Below are 21,444 nucleotides of genomic sequence, written 5' to 3' on the forward strand. Positions count from 1 at the left end.
CCGGTGTACACCTTTAAATTCTGGCAAGCTCCTTGTCAATCTGTGAGTACGTAAGAAAGTATTGCCCCCAAAGCACAGAAACCATCACTAAACACAACGATCCAAATGTGAAGCTATTGCTTCTTGACACAGCCACCATGTAAGTCGACATCCTTCTGAAAGTAGTATTTCCATCCCTTCAATCTCCTCCCTCAAAAAATTCTGCACCACATCCAAATGGCAGTTTGGGCAGTTTCTTGAGGGACCCAAATCACATTCCTCTTCAATGTTCTTTGAGCTTTGGGAACAACAAAAGTCTGAAGTGACAAGATCAGGGCTGTCGGATGAACGGAATAAGGTTCCCTAGTGAATTCTCCCAGGGCCTGCCCTTGCTACCCTTGCAGAATGAGCAGGTGCCTGGTCACGGCAGGAGCATTCTCTCCGTCCAGATTGCCTGCCCTTTTTCTCACCAATGCCGTTTTCCATTTTCTTCAAACTTGTGAATAAGCCCTCAAAGTCTCTGGGGTCCTCTGGGAAAGCCTCCGAGATGACCCTGTGCAGTGTCCCAACACTGTCCCCTTCACCTTCTGAGCTGCCCTCACTGCCTGGAAGCCACTGTCGACGCTCCCCGCCCTGCACGGGAACGCCTTCTCCATCCCAAAACTGTTGCCTGATGTGTGCTATCCTTCCCGGAAACCGGTGAAAAGCTTCAGTGATGTGGGAAGAAGCCCGCTTGAGTTTTTATAACAAGTTGAGGGCAGAGAAGAACAGGCCAGCTAGCAAATCAGCAGCGAGAAATAGCGCCAGCGATAACTGCAAATGAATTTGAAAATAATGGAATTTTCCCACAAACTTGTTGAAGCCCCTTTGTATATCGATCACACAACTTTTGCCTGTTCAGTTATCTACAGGTTTAAGCCTTATGGACAGCAATTACAAGAATCTGTTTGCAAGCGTACCATTCCATGATCCATGTAGTTTTTCTGTCACCCCTATTCTGTATACTGACCCTAGTAACCACTAATACAATTTGATATCTAAAAAAAATCAAATCAAAAGTTGATATTAGCCCTCTCAAAATTGTTGTTCCCATAGCACAGAAAGTATGCTTTCTTTTTTTTAAGCCTATGGACAGCAATTACAAGAATATGTTTGCAAGCTGCCATTGCATGATCCATGTAGATTTTCCATCGCCTCTATTTTGTATACTGACCCTAGTAACCACTAATACAATTGTATATCTAAAAAAATCATATCATATCAAAAGTTGATATTAGCCTTGATCTCAGAATTGTTGTTCTCATAGCACAGAAAGTATGTTTCATTTAAAAATAATTTTATTAGGGGCTTATACAACTCTTATCACAATCAATACATACATCAATTATATAAAGCACAGCTGTACATTCATTTCCCTCATCATTCTCAAAACATTTGCTCTCCACTTAAGCCCTTGGCATCAGGTCCTCATTTTTCCCCTCCCTCCCCACTCCCTCATGAGCCCTTGATAATTTATAAATTATTATTTTGTCATATCTTTCCCTATCCGACATCTCCCTTCACCCACTTTTCTGTTGTCCACCCCCCAGGGAGGAGGTCACATGTAGATCCTTGTAATCAGTTCCCCCTTTCCAACCCACTCACCCTCTAGTCTCCCAGTATTGCCACTCACATCCCTGGTCCTGAAGGTATCATCCGCCCTGGATTCCCTGTGTTTCCAGTTCCTATCTGTACCAGTGCACATCCTCTGGTCTAGCCAGATTTACAAGGTAGAATTCGGATCATGACAGTGTGTGGCGGGGAGGAAGCATTTAGGAACTAGAGGAAAGTTGTATTTTTCATCGGCGTTACATCGCACCTTGACTGGCTTGTCTCCTCCCCTAGACCCCTCTGCAAGGGGATCTCCAGTGGCCTACAAATGGGCTTTGGGTCTCCACTCTGCACTTTGCCCCTCATTCACTATGATATGATTTTTTTGTTCTTTGATGCCTGATACCTGATCCCTTCGGCACCTCGTGATCGCACAGGCTGGTGTGCTTCTTCCATGTGGGTTTTGTTACTTCTGAGCTAGATGGCCGCTTGTTTACCTTCAAGCCTTTAAGACCCCAGACGGCTTGATTTTTTTAAGGCACCCCGAAGATGAAGACATGTGTCTTACTGAGAAAACTTGCCCACAGGCATCCTCTGATTGCAAAGACTTGTTTAAACACGTTGTGTTTGGAGTAAATTACTCCGTGCATGTATCGCCCAGAATGCAAGTAGCAATACATTTGGATTCACTGTTGTAAATCCAAACAGAGCAAGACTCCCTGCCAGGGAGGGAATGCTGACTCGACTCTCAGGGAGCCCAGAGCAGCACTTCTCAACACATCTTCCCGATGGTCTTAGGAACCGAGACATCACTCCTCTATTCATCTCCAGGCAGGTCTGCCCACATGCAGATATGCCCACACACCCTGAAGACTGTTACCCATGCTACACCATGCTTCAAGACAACATTTCATTGATCTGTCATTAGAAATCAATATTTCACAATATAGAATGACATACTGTTTTCGTGATGAATCACTATGCTTTAATGATGTTCAATTTGTAACAATGAAAATACATCCTGCCTGTCAGATATTTACATGACAATTCATAACAGTAGCAAACTGACAGTGATGAAGTAGCAACAACAATAATTTTATGGTTGGGGGTTGCCACAACACGAGGAACTGTATTAAAGGGTCTCAGCATTAGGAAGGTTGAGAACCAATGGCCCAGAGGTTTGTGATGCTGTCAATCTTTACAGGAACAGAAAGTCTCATTTTTCTCCCAAGGAGCAGCTGAGGGGTTTGAACTGTTAACCTAGTGGTTAGATGTCCAGTGTGCAGCCCACTTCACCACCAGGACTCCTTTACCCTCATAGGTGAGGGGGTAGCACCCCCCCAAAGCTATATAATATTTTAAAATAAAACAACCTTATCAGCTTAAAAGTACTCTCCATTACACTTAATACATTTGTCAAATTTTCGATTCCATTCTTGGAAACATATTTTAAACTCATCTCTTTGGATGGCTGACAGCATCTCTCTCATTTTTTCCCCTTCACCTCTTCTAAGTCATCAAGTCTTTGTCCTTTTATGTCCCTCTTCATTTGTGGAAACAAAAAGAAGTTGCATGGAACAAGGTCAGGTGAATAAGGTACATGGGGCAAGAGAGGCAGCCTGGTTTTTGCCAAAAACTGGAGCACTGAGATGGCTGTGTGAGCAGGTGCATTGTTGTGGTGGTAAAACCAGTCCCCCATCTAAGACAAATCAGGCCTTCTTTGTTGTACACTGTTAGACAATCTTTTCAGAACCTCTAAATAGAAAACTTGATTAACAGTCTGACCCGGTGGAATGAACAATAAATATACTACATGTTGAGATTTTCATCCATTTGGGAAGTTGACAGACATCCAGAACAAGGGTTGTCATCAATTGACAGTTTGCCTTTTTGAAACAAGAAAACCACTCACTCACACTTGAGTTTTCCCCATGGTGCAGTCCTTGAAAGCTGTGTTCACCATCCCAATGGTTTCTGCGGCATTGTTCCTGAGCAGGAAACACAATTCCACAGCCGTGTGCTGTTCTCTTCAATCAGCCATTGCAAAAACAGAGGTTGGAGCAAAACTGCTTTCATGAAAAAGTTCACTGTGACCAGAGGGAACCTTCTCAGGCGATGTCACTGGGTGCACCGACTCAGAGCGAGTTGCTCGATGCTCGCCTAGCCGGGGGTGGGAGGATGCATACTGCTATGGCAGCTCTGCCAACAGAGTTTCCCCATTATTTTTTGGGGGGGTACCCCTCATCCACTCACTACCACTGAGTCAGTTGTGGCTCACAGAAACCTTGGAGGAGAGAATGGAACTGCACCTGTGAGTTTCCAAGGCTATAAATATTTACAGGGACAGAAAGCCTCATCTTTCTCCCAATGAGTGGCCAGTGGATTCAAACTGCTAACCTTGTGGTGCCGAGGCCAATGTGTAACCTGCTACACCACTAGGTCTCCACTCTTCAGCATCCAATAGAAGTGTATCAAGGACCCAGGAGAGGCCCAGGCTTGTGTCTGATGCTGCAGACAGGCCAGTGAGCGAGAGGAAGTCTGGCTCCTCCTTTGTGGAGCACAGCCGGAGTGCTTCTTAGAGACCAGGAGGGTGAGACTTCCTCTCACATATGGACCTGTCATCAGGAGAGACCAGTCCCCAGAGAAGGAACTCGTGCTTGGTAAGGTGGAGGGGCAGTGAAAGAGAGGAAGGCCCTCAACTGATGGACTGACCTGGTTTTTTGAGCAACCATGGGCTAAAAATTAAGAATCAGTGTGAGGATGGCACCTAGCAACAGCCACGCCCCTAGAGCGCAGCATGTCGGGTGGAAGAGAGCAAGCTGATGCACATGGGTGGCACCCTGTCAAGGTTACTGAGTGGCAGCAAGAGGTGCTTTGGGGGCACAAGGCAGGCACATACTATCCAAGATGCCAAGTATCCCTGGTCCCTTCCAGGCCTCCATCCGAGGACACTCTGTCCTAGTCATATTCTGTACCATGCGATCCTGCTGCCCACCACCCACCTTCCACCGTTCGTCACCCAGGGGCATGGGTGCACAGGGGCCAGCCTGTCATCTGACCTAAACAATGGCTCCGAAAGAGGCCTTGGGCCAATGGAATTCTCACACCCAGAAATGTGAATGGAGAGACCCAGAGGGCCACTGCCAAGAAACCTGGGTGAGGCACCCTGAAATCAAGGAGGAAACCTGGGTAAGGTGGGGTGTGAGAGGTGAAGCAAGCAGGAAGACTGGGGAGACCATAGAGTCCCCAGCCTAGCTCCCTTGCGATGGGCCCGGGAGGGAGAAGGCTGGGGCTCAGACTCCACTCACCAGCCTCCAGGACAGCAAACCACATGGTCTCCACCCCCGCCCCATCAAAGAATGCCAAGCAGAACAGGCCTTGGGACAGACAGGGACAGGGAGCCACACTTCCAGGCTGGTGATGGGTGGTGCATGTGTGAAGGAGAGGAAGTCTTTGTGTCCCGGGAGAGGAGAGGGGAGAGGAAAGGAGAGGAGAAGGAATGGGAGGAGAGGAGAGGAGGGGAGGGGAGAGGTGAGGGGAGGGGAGGGGAGGAGAGGGAGGAGAAGAGATGGGAGGAGAGGAGAGGAGAGGAGAGGGGAGGAGAGGGAGGAGAAGGAATGGGAGGAGAGGAGAGGAGGGGAGGGGAGAGGAGAGGAGAAGAGAGGGGAGGGGAGGGGAGGGGAGGAGAGGGGAGGGGAGGAGAGGGAGGAGAAGGGATGGGAGGAGAGGAGAGGAGAGGGGAGGGGAGGAGAGGGAGGAGAAGGGATGGGAGGGGAGGAGAGGGAGGAGAAGGAATGGGAGGAGAGGAGAGGAGAGGAGAGGGGAGGAGAGGGAGGAGAAGGGATGGGAGGAGAGGAGAGGAGAGGAGAGGGGAGGAGAGGGAGGAGAAGGGATGGGAGGAGAGGAGGGGAGGGGAGAGGAGAGGAGAAGAGAGGGGAGGGGAGGGGAGGAGAGGAGAGGAGAGGGAGGAGAAGGGATGGGAGGAGAGGAGAGGAGGGAAGGGGAGGGGAGAGGAGAGGAGAGGAGAGGAGGGGAGAGGAGAGGGCATCTCCTGGGGGCAGTTGGTGTCTGGATCGGGTAAGATCTCCAGAGACACGGTGGCACAATTGCACTGACCACATGAGTCAAACTCTGGAAGCTAGATCAGAATTTAAAAGGACAGGGCCACCTTTGCATCTGCCCACCTGCTCTCTCTTTTTTCTTTTTCTTTATTTTCTTCTTACATGTTCTTACTCGCGAGACGATCCACGTTTATTATGGGGAAGTTTCAAAATACACAAATGCCAAAAGATTAAATAGAAACAATTTCAGAACCCACCACCCAGAGATCATTCTCTTAAAATCTTTGCTATTGAAATTAGTGCGTGCCAACATGGATAAAGGCCCCGTTCTAAGGCTCTCCTCCCCTCTCCTCTCCTCCCATTCCTTCTCCTTCCTCTCCTCCCCTCTCCTCTCCTCTCCTCTCCTCTCCTCTCCTCTCCCCTTCCCTTCTCTCCTCTCCTCTCCTCCCATTCCTTCTCCTCCCTCTCCTCCCCTCTCCTCTCCTCCCATTCCTTCTCCTCCCTCTCCTCTCCTCCCCTCTCTTCTCCTCTCCTCTCCTCTCCTCCCATCCCTTCTCCTCCCTTATGGTTGCCCTGAAAACCCGTGACCCTTTGAAGCATATACTCTTTTTAGCTCCACCAGACAGATGTGGAGACTCAGATCCAATTTAAGTCGGTGGCCAGGGAGTTTTTGGGGCTAAAGGTGGACAGACTCCAGGGCTAGCCATTGTTAAATGTTTCGTATTCATATTTATAGGCCTTTTTAAAAGAACACCAATGAACAGTTTGGGAAAATAAACGTTTTTTTCAAGTAGCATATGAAGCATACTTTATCTTTTCAAGTAATATATTTGATGGGGAAAGTAGAAACGATGATTTTAAAGAAGACCCACCCTCCTACCCACCCACCCACATCATTCATAATCCTCCCCCATAAGAGACCACGGTGGAGATGAATTTAGGATCAGGAGCTTGGATGCGACTCCGACACGGCGCAGCATCACCCAGAGTCTTTTAATGAGCTGGGAAATCCCACTGAGCGTTGGGCAGTTGGGTGCACACCCGAGAAGGTGGATTCCGTCTGAAACCTGGAAGAACATCACTGTCCAGTGGCAGGCCCTCTGTTCTAGATAGTGGATGTTGAACGTGATCGTTGAAGCAACCTGATTGCAGTGGGGAGAGGGCTGGACCCCAGGTCAGCAAGGCTGGATTCCACTTCCTGCTCCGGGCTTCAGTGTCCTCATCTGTACAATGAGCTGCTGCCATCCCGTCCCTGTCCCCGGGAGAGTGCAAGCCAGGGGAGCTTCGTCTTTGGATGTTCTGCTGATGATTCCCAATTGCAGTTCCCACCCAACTCTGGCACAAGAAACAAGAGCACCGGTGTTATGAAAGGGCCTGGGGTCGGGGACACCAAAGGCTTAGGGACGCCCAAATGAGGGGGCCAGCTCTATTCTCCTGGAGGGCTGGACCAGCCAAGCCGATTAGGGGCCCCTGAGCAGCTGTAGGCCGAGGGAGGCCGCTGGGAGTGAGGGGATTCAGACTGCTCGTTCCCACCCTCTCCCCCACCAGCCCGCTCTGTGTAAAAATTCCAGACTCCCAATCAAACCCCCTTCTCTTTTCTCCTTCCATTCACCTGCCCATCTTCCTCTCCTCTTCTCTCTAAACTCATAATTAATCGCTCAAGGCAAAAGTAATGAATGTTAATTGGCCATCTGTAGGAAGACTAATTAAAATCTACCACGCTGGGGTTTCAAACATACCTATAGCAACGGAGTGAATTGGGAATGAGGCGAGCAGGGGCGGAGGTAGCTGCTGAAAGGCTGCAAAACACCATTGGGCTTAGGTGTGAGGGAACGACGCCAGAGAGGGGCCGAGATGTTGGAGAGAGGGAGAGACAGACAGACAGACACAGAGGGAGACAGAGACAGGAGAGGCAGGCTTAGCCACCGCAGGACCTCGCAGTTTGTTGGTTTTGTTCTTTGTTGTAACAAACGCGTCTCCACCTCTCCCGACTGGACACAACCTGAGGAGAGTCTGGGCTTTGTCGGCAGGCAGTCATTGGCTCCCAGCCCCAGGCCCGCTCGTGGGCCCATTGGCAGGAGCGCCACACCTGGCCACACTCACGCCCGCACCCATGACATCCGATGCATGGCCCTGCACGAGCTCCTGCTCACGAGGTAACACCTGTCACGCGTGCACACGTGCATACATCCAACCAGCCCACCGCAAGCCACAGAGCCCCACATGTGATTAGGCGTAATCATAGGTCAGTGCACGGATGCACGCTGGCGTCGGCACCCCTGCCCACCGCTAGTCAAAGAGAAATGCGGACGGGCACACCCTTGACCCAGGGGCAGTGTTCACACCACGCACGTACACCCCATTCCACCCCAGACCCACGTTTCCATGCACGCACGTTGGCACGTTTTTCAGCAAAACCCTGACACACAATTCTACACCCACCCTCCCCTGCAGAAGACAAGCTAGATGCCCAAGCCCTCACAGGCCCAGGAGTCCTGGTGGCATAGTGGATGAGGCACTGGGCTGTGAATCTCAAGGTTAACAGTTCAAAGCTACCAGCTGCTTCCGGGAGAAAGATGAGGCTTTCTGCGCCTGTCTAGACTGCCAAGTCTTGGAGACCGACTGGAGAAGCTCTGCCCTGCCCTGTGAGCTAGAGCCGCCCGATGGGCAGGAGTTGAGCGAGTGGTTGCAGACCAAGGCGGCCAGCAGCTGCACACCCACTTGGCCGGGGCCCATGGGCTCTTCCAATACACCCCCCAGGAGAGCATGCTCTGCGCCCCAGGAGAGTATGCTCTGCGCCCCAGGAGAGCATGCTCTGCGGGGTGGTCTCTGGTCTCTCTAAAGGTACAGGACAGTACACGCAGCCTCAGAAATAAGGTGTCCGCCCTTGTTCCCTCTCACAGAGTGCTCTCTCTGAGTACCATGATCATTCAAAGGCTGCTTTGGATGTCCGGGGCAATCTTTGGGCAGGCATGGGGGGTGCGTCTGAGAAAAGGTCAAAAGATGGCCTGGGGGGGGACAGGCTTTGAGGAGGCCAGGCCAAGGAGCGAGGGTGCCAGCCTGTAGGATGGACAGCAGGGCAAGTTCTGTGGGTCTCGGGGGGACTTTTAACTAGGTGAACATGGCATTCTGGAGCCCTGGTGGTAGGCAGAGTGTTGGTGGTGAGTTGGGCTGCGAACCGCAAGGTCAGCAGTTTGAAACCACCAGGTGCACGGTGGGCGAGAGAAGAGGCTTTCTACCCCTGTAAAGAGTTACAGTCTCGGAAACCTACAGGGGCAGTCCGACCCTGTCCTGGAGGACACCGTGCTTTGGAATCAACTCCGTGGCAGTGAATTGAGTGAGATGGCACTGCAGGAAGAGTCAGACCCCGGTTCCAGGCCACCCCTCACCTGGCTGCCTACACAGAACTGGGGCCCTTTGGCCAGGGTCTGTTTCCCGTTATTTAGAGTGAAAAAGCAGCCCCCGTTGTCCTGCTGGGACTTCCCTCCACGATCAGCTTAGACTAAGTCAGGAAGGAGTGCAAACACACAGAGTCCTAGCCAAGGAGTTTTACAAGAAAGGATCATTCACATGTCCCTGGGCTTGTGCCAAACCTAACCCCCGGATCCTAGAGGCGCAGGGCCTCCGGCTCACAGATCCTCTGCAGCACAAGGCAGAACTCAAGGCGCATCTTCAGGGCCAGGAGGGCGGGCAGCTCGGAGAAGAGCAGGCCAGAAGAGGGCCTGAAAGTCGGGTGCACCCCCAGAAGTCTAAGTCAAACACAGGAAGGTTTTCCTGGCTCTCATGACAAAAAGAATCCCTGGTGTCCCAGGAGGGGCGCCACCCTCAGGCCAGAGCCTCCCATCACCACGCCTCTGGGGGCCAGGTGGCTTCTATCCCACCTGACTTGCTCAGAGCCTGGGTGCTGGCAGTGGAGAGCCAGGCCGAAGACGTAAATCCAGGGCATTTTCTCCTGGAGCTGGTGTGAGCCTGCGTGCTTGGGGAGAGCAGACTTCAAAGAGCACCCATGGGCCTCGGGCCTCAGGGATCTCCCTCTCCCAGGTGAAGCCCCAGAATTCTCCAGGAGGAAGTCTCTCTCTCTCTCTCTCTCTCTCTCTCTCTCTCTCTCTCTCTCTCTCTCTCTCTCTCTCTCTCTCTCTCTCTCTCTCTCTCTCTCACACACACACACACACACACACAAAACCCCATGACAGCTTCTACATTTGGAGCTGACAGATGTGCAAGGTAACAGCTCGACAGTGCCTGTGCAGCTGAGGCCCCGGCGTCGCGAGCGGGATGATTTCCAAGGAGGCTCAGGGCGGCTGCGTGAGCGCATGCCCGGGTGTGTGTGAGTGTGTGTGTGTGCGCATGTGAGTATGTGCGTGTGAGTGTGTGTGTGTGTGTGCATGAGTGTGTGTGAGTGTTGAGGGTGTGTAATGTTTCTCCGCCATCTCTCTCCCTCCACCTAAATCTGCCTTCCTGTGTATTTCAAGTCTCCTGCCTCTGCCTTCCTCTGGAGCTTCTGTTTGGGGCCCTCTCCCTAGCTCTCTGTGGCTGCCCCCTCACCCTGTCCTGGCCGGGTGTTGTGTCTGAATGGTCCAGAGATGAGAGGCCTGGGGTCTCCTTTCTATTCTCCCACTTGTTTCTTCCCTCTCCCCTGGGGACGGACTCTTAGCAAAAGCCCCTGTGGTTCATTCCCAGGATGATGGAGTTGTTTCTGTCCTCTGTGGGCTCCTGCCCAGGGCACAGCTGGGGTGGGGGTGGGGGGATGAGCGGACGCTGGGTTAGGGCAGAGGGACCCCTCCACCCCTGCCAGCCCCACTTCCACTGTCTTGATCTCATCTTCAGCCCCTGCCCTCTTCTGCCAGACAGCTCTGCCCAACACGTTATTTATGTGCAAATTGACATTTTAAAAGCCAGCAGCTTAGGCCTTGTTTACCTGCCAAAATTATCTGCTTCCATCTCTGTATTCCCAAACCCTAACCACGGTCCTGGGTTGACCCCATATCTGGCCTCTCAGTGACCCTGACCCTGGCCATTGAGTGATCCTGAGTCTAAACCTCAGACTGAACCTCTATACCCCGACTTCCCCCTGCATTCCCCTTTCTCTGAGGGGCTGCTGACTTTGATTTCTACCAATACCACAGGACACTGAGGATCCACAGCTCACCTTGAATGCCTTCCAGCAAATGGGGTACACCTAGATCCAGTGAATTAGAATCTGGGTGAAGGAGCCATAGGAAATCATTCATTCAAAATGCTAAAGGTGAGTCTGATACAGCCCAGCCCACTGGGGACACCCAGGAAAAAGCCAAAGGTCTGAGCACCCACAAGAGGGATGCCTGGGGATATGGGCCCTATCTACAGAGCCTGAGGATCTGGGGGCTGAGAGGAGGATCCCCCAAAGGAAGAAAGGGATTTCTTATTCCCTTTCCTCTTTCTGCTCCCTAACTGGAAACGAAACGAATGTTCAGAGTTCTCTGTGCTGGTGCCACAGTCAGTTAGGGCTGTGTGTGTGTGTGGTGGGGGGGCACATGGGGTCCCGTGGAAACAGGAAGGACAGAGGGGGAGGGGTCTTGTTGGAATGGTTGAGAGAAGGAGGTGGGCACTCTGCTCTGCCCCCAGCCCCAGGCCTGGGAGCCAGGGTGGCAGGCCCCATCCTCTCCGTAGCATCCCTGCCTGACCCCCAAAGTTCTCAGGGGAGGCCCCTGCAGCTGACTAGTGGTTTGCTCACACCCACGAGGACGTGTTTTTGGGTGCTCCCATGCACACACGTGTGCATGCGCACACACATACACATACATGCAGAGCTTTGTGTTGGGATGACTGCATGTACTTGTTAGCATGAGGCCGCCCTCAGGGAGGACAGGCCACTGTCAGGCCACATCCCAGAGCCCAGCCCCCAGGGAGAGGCCATGGTAGCATGCCCTGGGCCATGATTCTAGGGGTGAGGTAGGGTAGCCAGGTACCTCAGCCCTGACTGATGGGTATGGGGATCCCCCATTCACCTCTATAGGCTGAAGAACAGGCCCTGGAGCTCATGACCAGCCTTGTCCACCTGGCCAGCCTCATGGACATGAGCAGCAGTGTGGCATTTTCAGCACATGCAGGGGTGCTCTGGGACTCTCCCTCCTGCTCCTGGCAGGCCAGCTGCCAGCCCCCAAACCCAAAACACTTCTCAGCCTGGCATGCCAAAGACAGAGAGCTGTGTGTCTTTTGGCTCCTCTGGGGCCCTGCTCACCTTGGCAGCTGGGCTCTGGGCATGTGCAGGCATGTAGGTTGGGTATGCATTTGTATCTGCTTATGTGTGTGGTGGTCAAGGCCAAGACAGACACTCAGGCACACAGATGGTGAGTCCTGGAGGCTGACCCAAAAGCTTTCCTGCCCGTGGACTGGGACTGGAGGTGGCGAGGCCTGGGAAATCCCTGTGGACAGAGTCCAGGAGTTCCCAAGGCGGCTGTGGGACCTGCTGGGAGAGTGATCCAGTCCCTTTCTGACCTCCGCACACCCTATGGAGAGTCTGGACTCCTGAGCTGTGGGGAGACTGGCCTAGGAAGCCTTCCGGAAGCTGTAAGCCCCCCTCTCCCCACACCAAGTATCAGGTGTGGGAGGAGGACCTCGCCACCTTGTGGGCACACGTGGTACTCTTCAGTCAGCCCTGAGCTAACCAGGGGCGAGCCCGCTGAGGGAGTGGCATGACCCACCTGGCTGAGCTCCCCTCCTCCCGGAAAGGAGGTCAGGTGAAGCCATGCAGCCAAGAGCTCCTATGAAGAAGGGGCAGTCCAGGTTGGCCTGCACCCGCCTGTGAGGGGCCGAGCCTGATGCTACTTGATACAGTGAAGGCACTTAGAACACTTTAGAGCAGGGGTTCTTAACCTTCCGAATGCCGCCACCCTTTCATACAGTCCCTCATGTTGTGGTGACCCCCCCAACCATAACATTATTTTCTTTGCTACTTCATAACTGTTAAATTTGCTACTGTTATGAATTGGGTGACCCCTGTGAAAGGGTCGTTGCACCCCCAAAGGGGTTGTGACCCCCAAGTTGAGAAGAGCTGCTTTAGAGGAAGGTTCGCAGGAAGGAATCTGCACTCTCCTGAGGCCTGGGGAGGAAAGAGACCCTGTCCCAGAGCCCACAGTGCCCTCAGAGGGAAAGGGGGCTGACTGCACCTGCTTCAGGCATTTGCCCCGGCCCAGGGACTGCATGACACCCACCTGGCCCCAGGTCAGTGGCTGAGCAGGGAGGGTGTTCACCTCGAGTCAGCAGTCGGGAGACCTTCTGAACCTTGTGGTGGTGAGGCTCCACTGGGCCTCCCAATGACCAGGCTATTAGAAAGGGACTACCTACTAGCAGGTCCATACCTGCTGATGCTGGCCTTACTGAAGGTCCTTACTGCAATGCTGGGCACTGCACTAACAAATAGTAGGCCATTTAAAACTCGCACTGATCCTTTGAGGTAGGGGGTCATTCTAATCCAGTTTTCAGAGAATGTAAGAGCACAAAACAAGGGAGCAGCTTAACCTGCAGTTACCAAGTATGAAGTGACAGAAGACTGGAATCCAGGTAATTGGCACTGGTGAGGTGTGAGCTGCTAACTCTCCCATCATCAGGACATGGCCAGCTTCGGCCCTGCAAGGTCAGTCGTCCAACATCCTGAGCGTGCACTGTTCTGTCAAAGGCACGGCCTCGGTGCGCCCTCTGCTGGGCACAGGGAGCAGCACTGTTTGTTCTGCACAAGCCTGGTACCTTATTCCAGGCGCTGGGTTTTCTTCCTCCCAGAAACGTGGGCCAGCCGTGAGCACCAGCACTGTGGAGCTCAGTCCCAGAGTATGATCGGCTCAGTCACACCGAGACTCCTCTAGTTTTGTCTTGTGGTGTGGCCCGTTTGGGCGCCTACCCTCAGCCCACGGAACCACACACCAGTCAGCTGGGCTTTACCGGGTATTGCTCCCAGTGACTTGGTATTCCATTCAGAGCAAGGGAAGACCAGAGAGCGGACCCATCCACAGAAGGGAGGGCCGTGGGATGACCCTGCAGGATGGGACCCTTTGAACTGACCAAGGGTGAGGACAGGGGAGTATAAGCTGGGCCCAAAGCCCGAAGAAGCGGCGTTCGAAGGGCGTCCACTTTAGCCAGCTTTGGAGATGAGCTTGCTGCTGGGGCAGCCAGCCCCAGCACAATGCCCAGGAAACAAGAGGAGCACCCTCCCTCACTGCCATCGGGTAGATTCCAGCTCACAGGGCCCCTCTAGGACAGGGCAGAAGTGTTCTTGTGTGTTTGAGACTGTAACTCTTGAAAGTAGAAAGCCTCATCTTTCCCTGTCGAGTGGCCAGTGGTTTCAAAGCGACCTGTCGTTAGCCGCCAGTGTGGGACCCACGACGGCACCAGGTGTCCTGTGTTGTTGTCAGGTGCCCCGAGTCAGTCCCGATGCACAACAGAACGACCTAGTGCCCAGGCCTGTGCCACCCTCACAATGGTTCTCCCTGTGCTGGAGCCCAGGGCGCCTAGGTTCGGTTGAACTCGGCCCATCGACGCAGGAAGTCAGTCAGCAGCTAGGCCTTAGCCAGAGGAGAAAGCAGGTGTTACTATTTACGGCACAGGATACTCCACAGAGATCCTTTATTCTCATCTGCCCTGGGCATGTACACAGACCCTCGGGCTGGTAGGTTCTGGAGGAAGAAGGCATCAGGATGGAACATCAAGTTCAAGCGGCATCGGCATGGCAGGCCCTTGTGCTGTTCCCTTCCCCTCTAGGCCACCTGTGACTCTACCTGAGCCCTCCTCTGCCCTTGGGCTGGTCATGGTAGGACAGTAAGCTCCTCTCGGCCACCCTCCAGCTTCTTTCCCTGCCCTTCCAGTGCCTAAATGTCCGTTCTCCGGGATAGAGAACACCGCTACCCATAACTTCTCTAGCCCAAGCCTCCCACATCACCCAGGGTGCCCAGCACAGACGGTGGAGAACTGGGAAGGCAGTGCCTAGCTGCATAAGGCAGGGCAGGGCGGGCAATGCCGTTGTGGCAGGCTGTGGGGCTGTGGGGGAGTCATAGGACTTCTAGGGCATGCCTGAAAGTGAGGCAGGAAGGCCAGGGAGCCAAGGCCGGGCTCAGTCATCGTAGAAGTCAATGTGGGTGCCGGACAGAAACGCGTCCTTCTGCAGCAAGCTCAGCAGTTTCTGGGCCGACATGGCACAGTCCACCAGCTCCCCCTTTGTCTTTAACGTCTGCAGCTTTTTTCGTACCTCTGGGTCCACAGAGGTCTCCCGGGCTACCCGCTGCATGTCTGTGTCCAGGGGGCCTAGGGGACAAAGAGCAGAAGGTGGGGGATGGGGTGGGCATGACAAAGGAGTAGGTTAAGTCAGGTCACTCTGGAGTTCCAGGCTCAAATTCCAATGCCCACTGAGCACTCTCCCTCCAAACCACCAGGGCTGGAGCGAAACCTCAGTACCTCTACTTCAAAGTACTTTCCGGCCAGGTGCAAAGCCACCATCATTTCCTCCCTCCTTCCCCAAGTGTCCCAGCAGCCAGGTATTTATCACGTAGGACCATTCCAGATCCATATGCCTTGACTGTCAGAAACCAAGTCAAACTCACCGCCATAGCGTTAAAACCAACTCATATCAACCCTGTAACAGGGAGGAACTGCCTCATATGTTTCTGAGACTGTGTATGGGAGTAGAAAGCCCTGCCTGGTGGTTTCGAACTGCTGACTTTGTAGATTGCAGCCCAAACTCATAACCACTCTGCCACCAGACAGTCTTTTTGATAGTCAAGTGGTCCTTTTTTAACAGTCCACGTTGATTGCGAAAGGTTCCGATGGGTGCTCACCACCGCTTTCCTGCTGCTTCGACTCCTACCATACCCCTCTGCCCAAGGCAGCTTGCTAAAACCGCCCTGAAATCATGCCTGCCCTACCTCATTCAAAAGCCTTCTGTAGCTCCCCAGTACCTTGGTCTAGAAACTCAGTCTCAATATCCATATCCGTCTGAGCACACCTGGCTCCGAGCCCCAGGTGACCTGTCATGCTCTCCTCTCTGCATTTATTAGAGTGCCTGCTACCTGCTGGCATCACAGTCAAGGTCTAGTCGACCTACCTCCAATAAAGCCAGCCACTCCAACCGAAGGGAAGTGTCCCCTCCCTGGACTCTGATGAGGACATTTTGTTCTTCACCCAGGAGTCTCAGCACACTCAGTCTCAGGGACAGGCTGTCCAGAGTTGGAAGGAGAGCACCCTTCCTGATCTTCAAATGCTTTCTGCCTACCATGCATCCTTGGCAAGAGGGGACATGCTATCTTTCTGGATAACCCATTCCATTGGAGGCACTTGTTTAAGCATTCTTCCCAATACTGAATTAAAAACGAGACGGGCCTCAGCCTTCAAACAGGCCTTGGGGCCTCTCATTCATTCTGTTATTGTTTGAGGGAGGCTTGGCTGAGCTCAGTGTGGGGGGGACAGGACTGGAAAACCCTGGTGGTGTGTAGTGGTTACGAGTTAGGAGGCTAACTGCAAGGTCAGCAATTCACAACCACCAGCGGCTTCGAGGGAGAAAGACAAAGTTTTCTACTCCCATAAAGAGTCACAACTCAGCAACCCACAGCTCTCCCCTGTCCTACAGGGTCACCACGAGGCACACTGGACTGGATGACAGTGAGGCTTTCAAGCTCTCTAATTCCTTGGGTTCCTTGCTCCATCCTCCAATCCAAGTAAGTAGCCACCTCCTGTAACTAACTATCACTCCCTACAGGCCTGCTTGAACTTCCTTGGAGTCTGGTTTTACCAAGTGTGATGGGTCAGTCTCCCTGGGAGTCCCGTTCTGCTGAGGACAGACTAGGCTCCTTGCCCAGTACTCAGAGGGGCCCAGCAGGTTCTGGGGCAGGATGGCAGTATGCCCAACCCACCTGGGGCATAGTTCAGCACCCTCACACTAGGTTCCTCTGCTGCCAGGACTTTGCACATCATCTCCCGGGCGGCCTTCCCTGCACAGTACAGTGCCCAGCCCTTGAAGGGCTGCAGGGCACACAGAGAGGAGATGTTGACCACAGTCCTGCTGAGGCCAGGACTCTCGGGAAAGGCCTTCAGGAGGCTGGAGGTCAGGCAGAGCATAGAAGTCAAGTTCAAAGCCCAGTAGCCATTCATCTCAGTTGGGTCAGCCAGGTCCACAAAGCTTTTGGAAACATCCCCAAGAGTGCCTGTGGGGGAAAAACAAACAAACAAACAAAAACAGGCCTTAGATACATCATCCGCCCTGAAATCTGAACCAACCAGCATCTTACAGGAAAGAGAACTGCCCCCACAGGCTTTCCAAGACTTAAAAAAAATAGTTTTATTGGGGGTTCATACAACTCTTATCACAATCCATACATACATCCACTGTCTCAAGCACATTTGTATATATTTGTTGCCATCATCATTCTCAAAACATTTTCTTACTACTTAAGCCCTTAGTATCAGCTCATTTTTTTCCCCTCCCTCCCTCATGAAACTTTGATAATTTATAAATTATTATTCTTCTTCCATGTCTTGCACTGTCTGATGTCTCCCTTTACCCCTTATCTGTTGTCCATCCCCCTGGGAGGGGGTTATAGGTAGGTCATTGTGATCGGTTCTCCCTTTCCCCCGCCACCTTCCTCTTCCCCTCCTTGTATGGTTACTCTCAATATCGGTCCCTAGGAGTTTATCTGCCCTGTATTCCCAGCTCTTATCTGTACCCATGTACATGCTCTGGTCTGGCCAGATTTGTAAGGTAGAATTAGGGTCATGATAGTAGTGGTGAGGAAGCATTAAAGAACCAGAGGAAAGGTGTATGTTTCATTGGTGCTACACTGCACACTGACTGGCCTGTCTATTCCCCGAGACCCTTCTGTAAGGGGATGTCCAATTGCCTACAGATAAGCTTTGGGCCTCCACTCTGTATTACCCCTCCCCCCCCCCCCGCATTCACATTGACATGATTTTTTGTTTTGCGTCTTTGATACCTGATCTCATTGGTACCTCATGAGCACACAGGCTTGGTGTGCTTCTTCCATGTGGGCTTTGTTGCTTCTCAGCTAGATGGCCGCTTGTTTATCTTCAAGCCTTTAAGGCTATCCTTCGATAGCCTAGTACCATCAGCTTTCTTCACCACATTTGCTTATGCACCCGCTTTGTCTTCTGCAATCTTGTCCGGAAGGTAAGCATCTCAGAATGCCGGGTTATTAGAACAAAGTGTTCTTGTGTTGAGGGAGTACTTGAGTAGAGGCCCAATGTCCAACAGCTTCCTTAATACTAAACCTACAAATATATTTACATAGATCTATTTCCCATCATCATATATAAATATATTTACATATGTACATGCCTGTATTTAGATCTCTGTCAATGCCCTTTGCGTCCTAGTTCTTTCCTCTATTTCATTTAACTCTCCTCTTGCCCCACTATCATGTTCAGGCTTCATCAGGGTTTCAGTAATTCCTCTCAGTTACATTGCCCCAAGGCTGTGATCTTTGCCCCAGGCGACTGCCTTTTTCTCCTGACCAGCAGCTCCTGGGTTCCAAATGCCAACCTTTTGGTTAGCTGCTAAGGGCTGAGCACCTGGGCCACGAAGGCTCCTCTGACGACTCCTTCTCCAGATCTGCGGACAGACGCCCCCCAGGTTGGCCACAGCTCTAGAAATGCCTGGGATTTTCTTCGGCGTGGAGACTCCGTGTCCAGACCAACGTCACCGCCAGAGGGCGCTCCACTGGGCGGTGGGAGGTAGGACGACGGTGGGACGCGGAGGTGGCGCCCGACGCTCTCCCCGCACACCGCGCCCACGCTGGGCCCCCAAGCAGGTAGGGCCGTAGGCACCTTCTCTGACTTCCTCACTAGCCTCCTACGTTGCTAAGCTGCGAGGAAGGAGTTCAGAGGCGCGAGGGAGACCGGATCAGACAGGGATAAAAAACCGTAGAACTATCCCAATTGCCGCCCCCTCCCTCCGCACGTTCACTATCCGGTCGCCTCACCTGCGTTGTTGATAAGCAGCAGCCGCTGCAGCCCCTCGGGCCTGGGGAGCTCGCGCAGGGCGGAGAGCAGCTGCTGCAAGCCGGCCTCGGTGCCCAGGTCGGCGGGCGCCCGTATCACGCGCAGGCCAGGCCGCGCGGCGCCCAGCTCGGCCTCCAGCTGCCGGAGCGCCTCATCGTCGCGGGCGCTTAGCACCAGCACGGAGCCCGGCGACAGCAGCGCGGCTAAGAGTGGAGCCAGCACGCGGCCGAAGCCGCGGGAGGCCCCGGTCAGCACGCACACGGCGCGTCCCAGGCCGCCCTCCATGCCCAGCGCCTCCTCGGAACCCAGCCGCGAGCAAAGTCCGCGCGGGGGCGGGGCGGGGGTGGGGCGGGGCGTCCGCGGAGGTCGGAGCCGCCATTGGAGCGACCGGAGGCCCCGCCCAGCGAGGACCTGGGACGGGAACCTAAGAGGCGCAGACAGGGAACGGAGGCGCAATCTCCAGTGGGATCTGTCGAGGAGCTAAACCGACGGAAAGACAGCGAGCGCGGCATCCACGCGAATCCCAGTCCAGTTCTGAGCGCGGCCTTGACTTTCGGCCATCAGGCCCGATCGCTTAACTCACAACTAGGACGCTAATTAAATCCGTAAATGAAACCTTTTGGGACTTGCCCTCAGCGGCGGTAGGGGTGGGGGTAGGTACCCACAAGTCGTTCTCCAAATGACGCAAAAATTAGGGAGTCCCTAAATTTCTGCATTCCCCATGATTCTGTCCTTTTCGCTCATTCTGCACTCTCCCTTCGAAGGGGTTTCATCCATTCCGAAACCACCACAGCCAAAGGCAAATTTATACATATCCAATTGTTTATGAAATTGTTCAGATAAGCACACTTTCAGTCATTTCTCTCTCTCTCTCTTTTTTTACATTTTATTAGGGACTCATACAACTTTTATCACAATCCATACATATACATACATCAATTGTATAAAGCACATCCGTACATTCTTTGCCCTAATCATTTTCAAAGCATTTGCTCTCCACTTAAGCCCTTTGCATCAGGTCCTCTTTTTCCCCCTCCCTCCCCACCCCCCCCTCCCTCATGAGCCTTTGATAATTTATAGATTGTTATTTTGTCATATCTTGCCCTATCCGGAGTCTCCCTTCCCCCGCTTCTCTGCCGTCCATCTCCCAGGGAGGAGGTCACATGTGGATCCTTGTAATCAGTTCCCCCTTTCCAACCCACTCACCCTCCACTCTCCTAGCATCGCCCCTGACACCCCTGGTCCTGAAGGTATCGTCCACCCTGGATTCCCTGTGCCTCCAGCTTCCATATGCACCAGTGTACAACCTCTGCCCATCCAGTCCTGCAAGGTAGAATTTGGATCATGGTAGTTAGCGGGAGGACACTTTCAGTCATTTCTGCTGGCTTTCCATACCTATCAAAGCTGCACCCAACACCTGCTGGCCTTAGATAAGATTTACAAAGATAGGAAATACAAACCAAAACTTCAAGGTGGGTAGGTAAAGTTGTAAGCACCCCAGGATAGCGCTGTCCTTCGGGCTTTGTGACCAGAGACTCTGCACCTTGCTGCAGGAGATGTGACGCGTCAGCTTCTCCCTCCAGGCCCCAGGGTTTCCATGCTCACTTTTCCTTCTGGTGGTTCCAAGCTCTAGTGGCTGCAGCAAGATCTCCTGCTGTGGGGAAATGTCCCCTTCCTCGAAGCTGTCCAGGTGCAGGCCCTGATAACTAGCTTGTTGTGCACTGTTGCAGTCTGTCTCTTGGTCGTGTGTTTTGTGTTGTTTTTCTTTTTTTAAGCAACCCCAAATTTTCCTGTGTTTGCCTTTCTGGCCTATCCCTTCCTGCCTTCTGAGCTGTGTCCCTGAGCAAATGCGATCATTTTGATCTCATAAAGTTGATTGTTGTAAGGCCTATGCCTTAGTACCTCCCTGGGGTAATTGTTCACTTCATAAGTCTATCGTGTGACTGAAAGCTGAGGCTTGGGAGGGGAGTTCAGTTCAGGCTTGAAGGGCATCTAAAGGTTTTTATTGTCTCAATATGATCTACCACAGTGGTTCTCAACCTTCCTAGTGCCTTTAATACCATTCCTGATGTTGTGGTGACCACCCCCCAACCATAAAATTATTTTTGTTGCTATGTCTTAACTGTCATTTTGCTACTGTTATGAAGCAAGTGACTCCGGTGAAAAGGTCATTCGACCCCGCCAGAGGTCTCGACCCACAGGTTGAGAACTGCTGTTCTACCAGTTTCTATTCAGTCAGCCTGGCCTTTTTCATGATTTTGAGTTTGGTGCCGCATTTTGCTCCCACTTGATCCAGGACTGTCTGGTGTGATCCCTTTCACAGCTGACAGCAGTTGTCACAGGGCACCATCAAGTTCTTCTGGTCTCAGGATCATCGAGGCTGAGATTCACAAACCTATTGGTCCTCTGAGCCAATGGCTTCCTTCCGTGTTTGATTTTGTTCACCCTTCTTTGCTCTGGACAGGGAGAAACTAATAGTAGCACCTTAGATGGCTGCTCACAAGCTTTCAAGACTCCAGTTACTACCCACCACAGTAGGATGGAGAGCATTGGCTTTGTGGACTGTTATGCCAATTGACCTTGGTGTCCCCCAGATCCAGCATTTCATTCCCTCAAGGTGTTAGGTTATGGCTAAAGAGTTTTTGAAACTTAAACAGGACACAGAAGATCCTTCCCTGTGAAACTTGACCATCTCCAGAAGAAAGATCGAAAGATACTGACACCAGGAGTTCATCAACATGGGGTCCAGCCAGCTCATCCTGTGGTGAAGTTCAAAGTCCACAAGCCCCATCTACTTATTAACATTTAGTCCTTCACCCTCTAATACAATGTAGCCTAT

At 52.6% G+C, this 21,444-nt stretch overlaps 1 protein-coding gene across 1 annotated transcript; it reads right to left on the reverse strand.

Moving 5' to 3' along the window:
- Nucleotides 1-14,211: 14,211 nt before the first annotated feature.
- On the reverse strand, nt 14,212-18,920 carry SPR (sepiapterin reductase). Its single transcript, XM_075556957.1, has 3 exons — nt 18,587-18,920; nt 16,505-16,795; nt 14,212-14,903 (listed from the first exon to the last, which is right to left on the reverse strand). Exons 1-3 carry the CDS (start codon nt 18,888-18,890, stop codon nt 14,713-14,715), a joined length of 786 nt encoding a protein of 261 aa, XP_075413072.1. The 5' UTR covers nt 18,891-18,920; the 3' UTR covers nt 14,212-14,712.
- Between the last annotated feature and the right edge of the window lie 2,524 nt (nt 18,921-21,444).

This window comes from Tenrec ecaudatus, chromosome 8 (assembly GCF_050624435.1).
Source record: "Tenrec ecaudatus isolate mTenEca1 chromosome 8, mTenEca1.hap1, whole genome shotgun sequence".
NCBI classification, from domain to species: domain Eukaryota; kingdom Metazoa; phylum Chordata; class Mammalia; order Afrosoricida; family Tenrecidae; genus Tenrec; species Tenrec ecaudatus.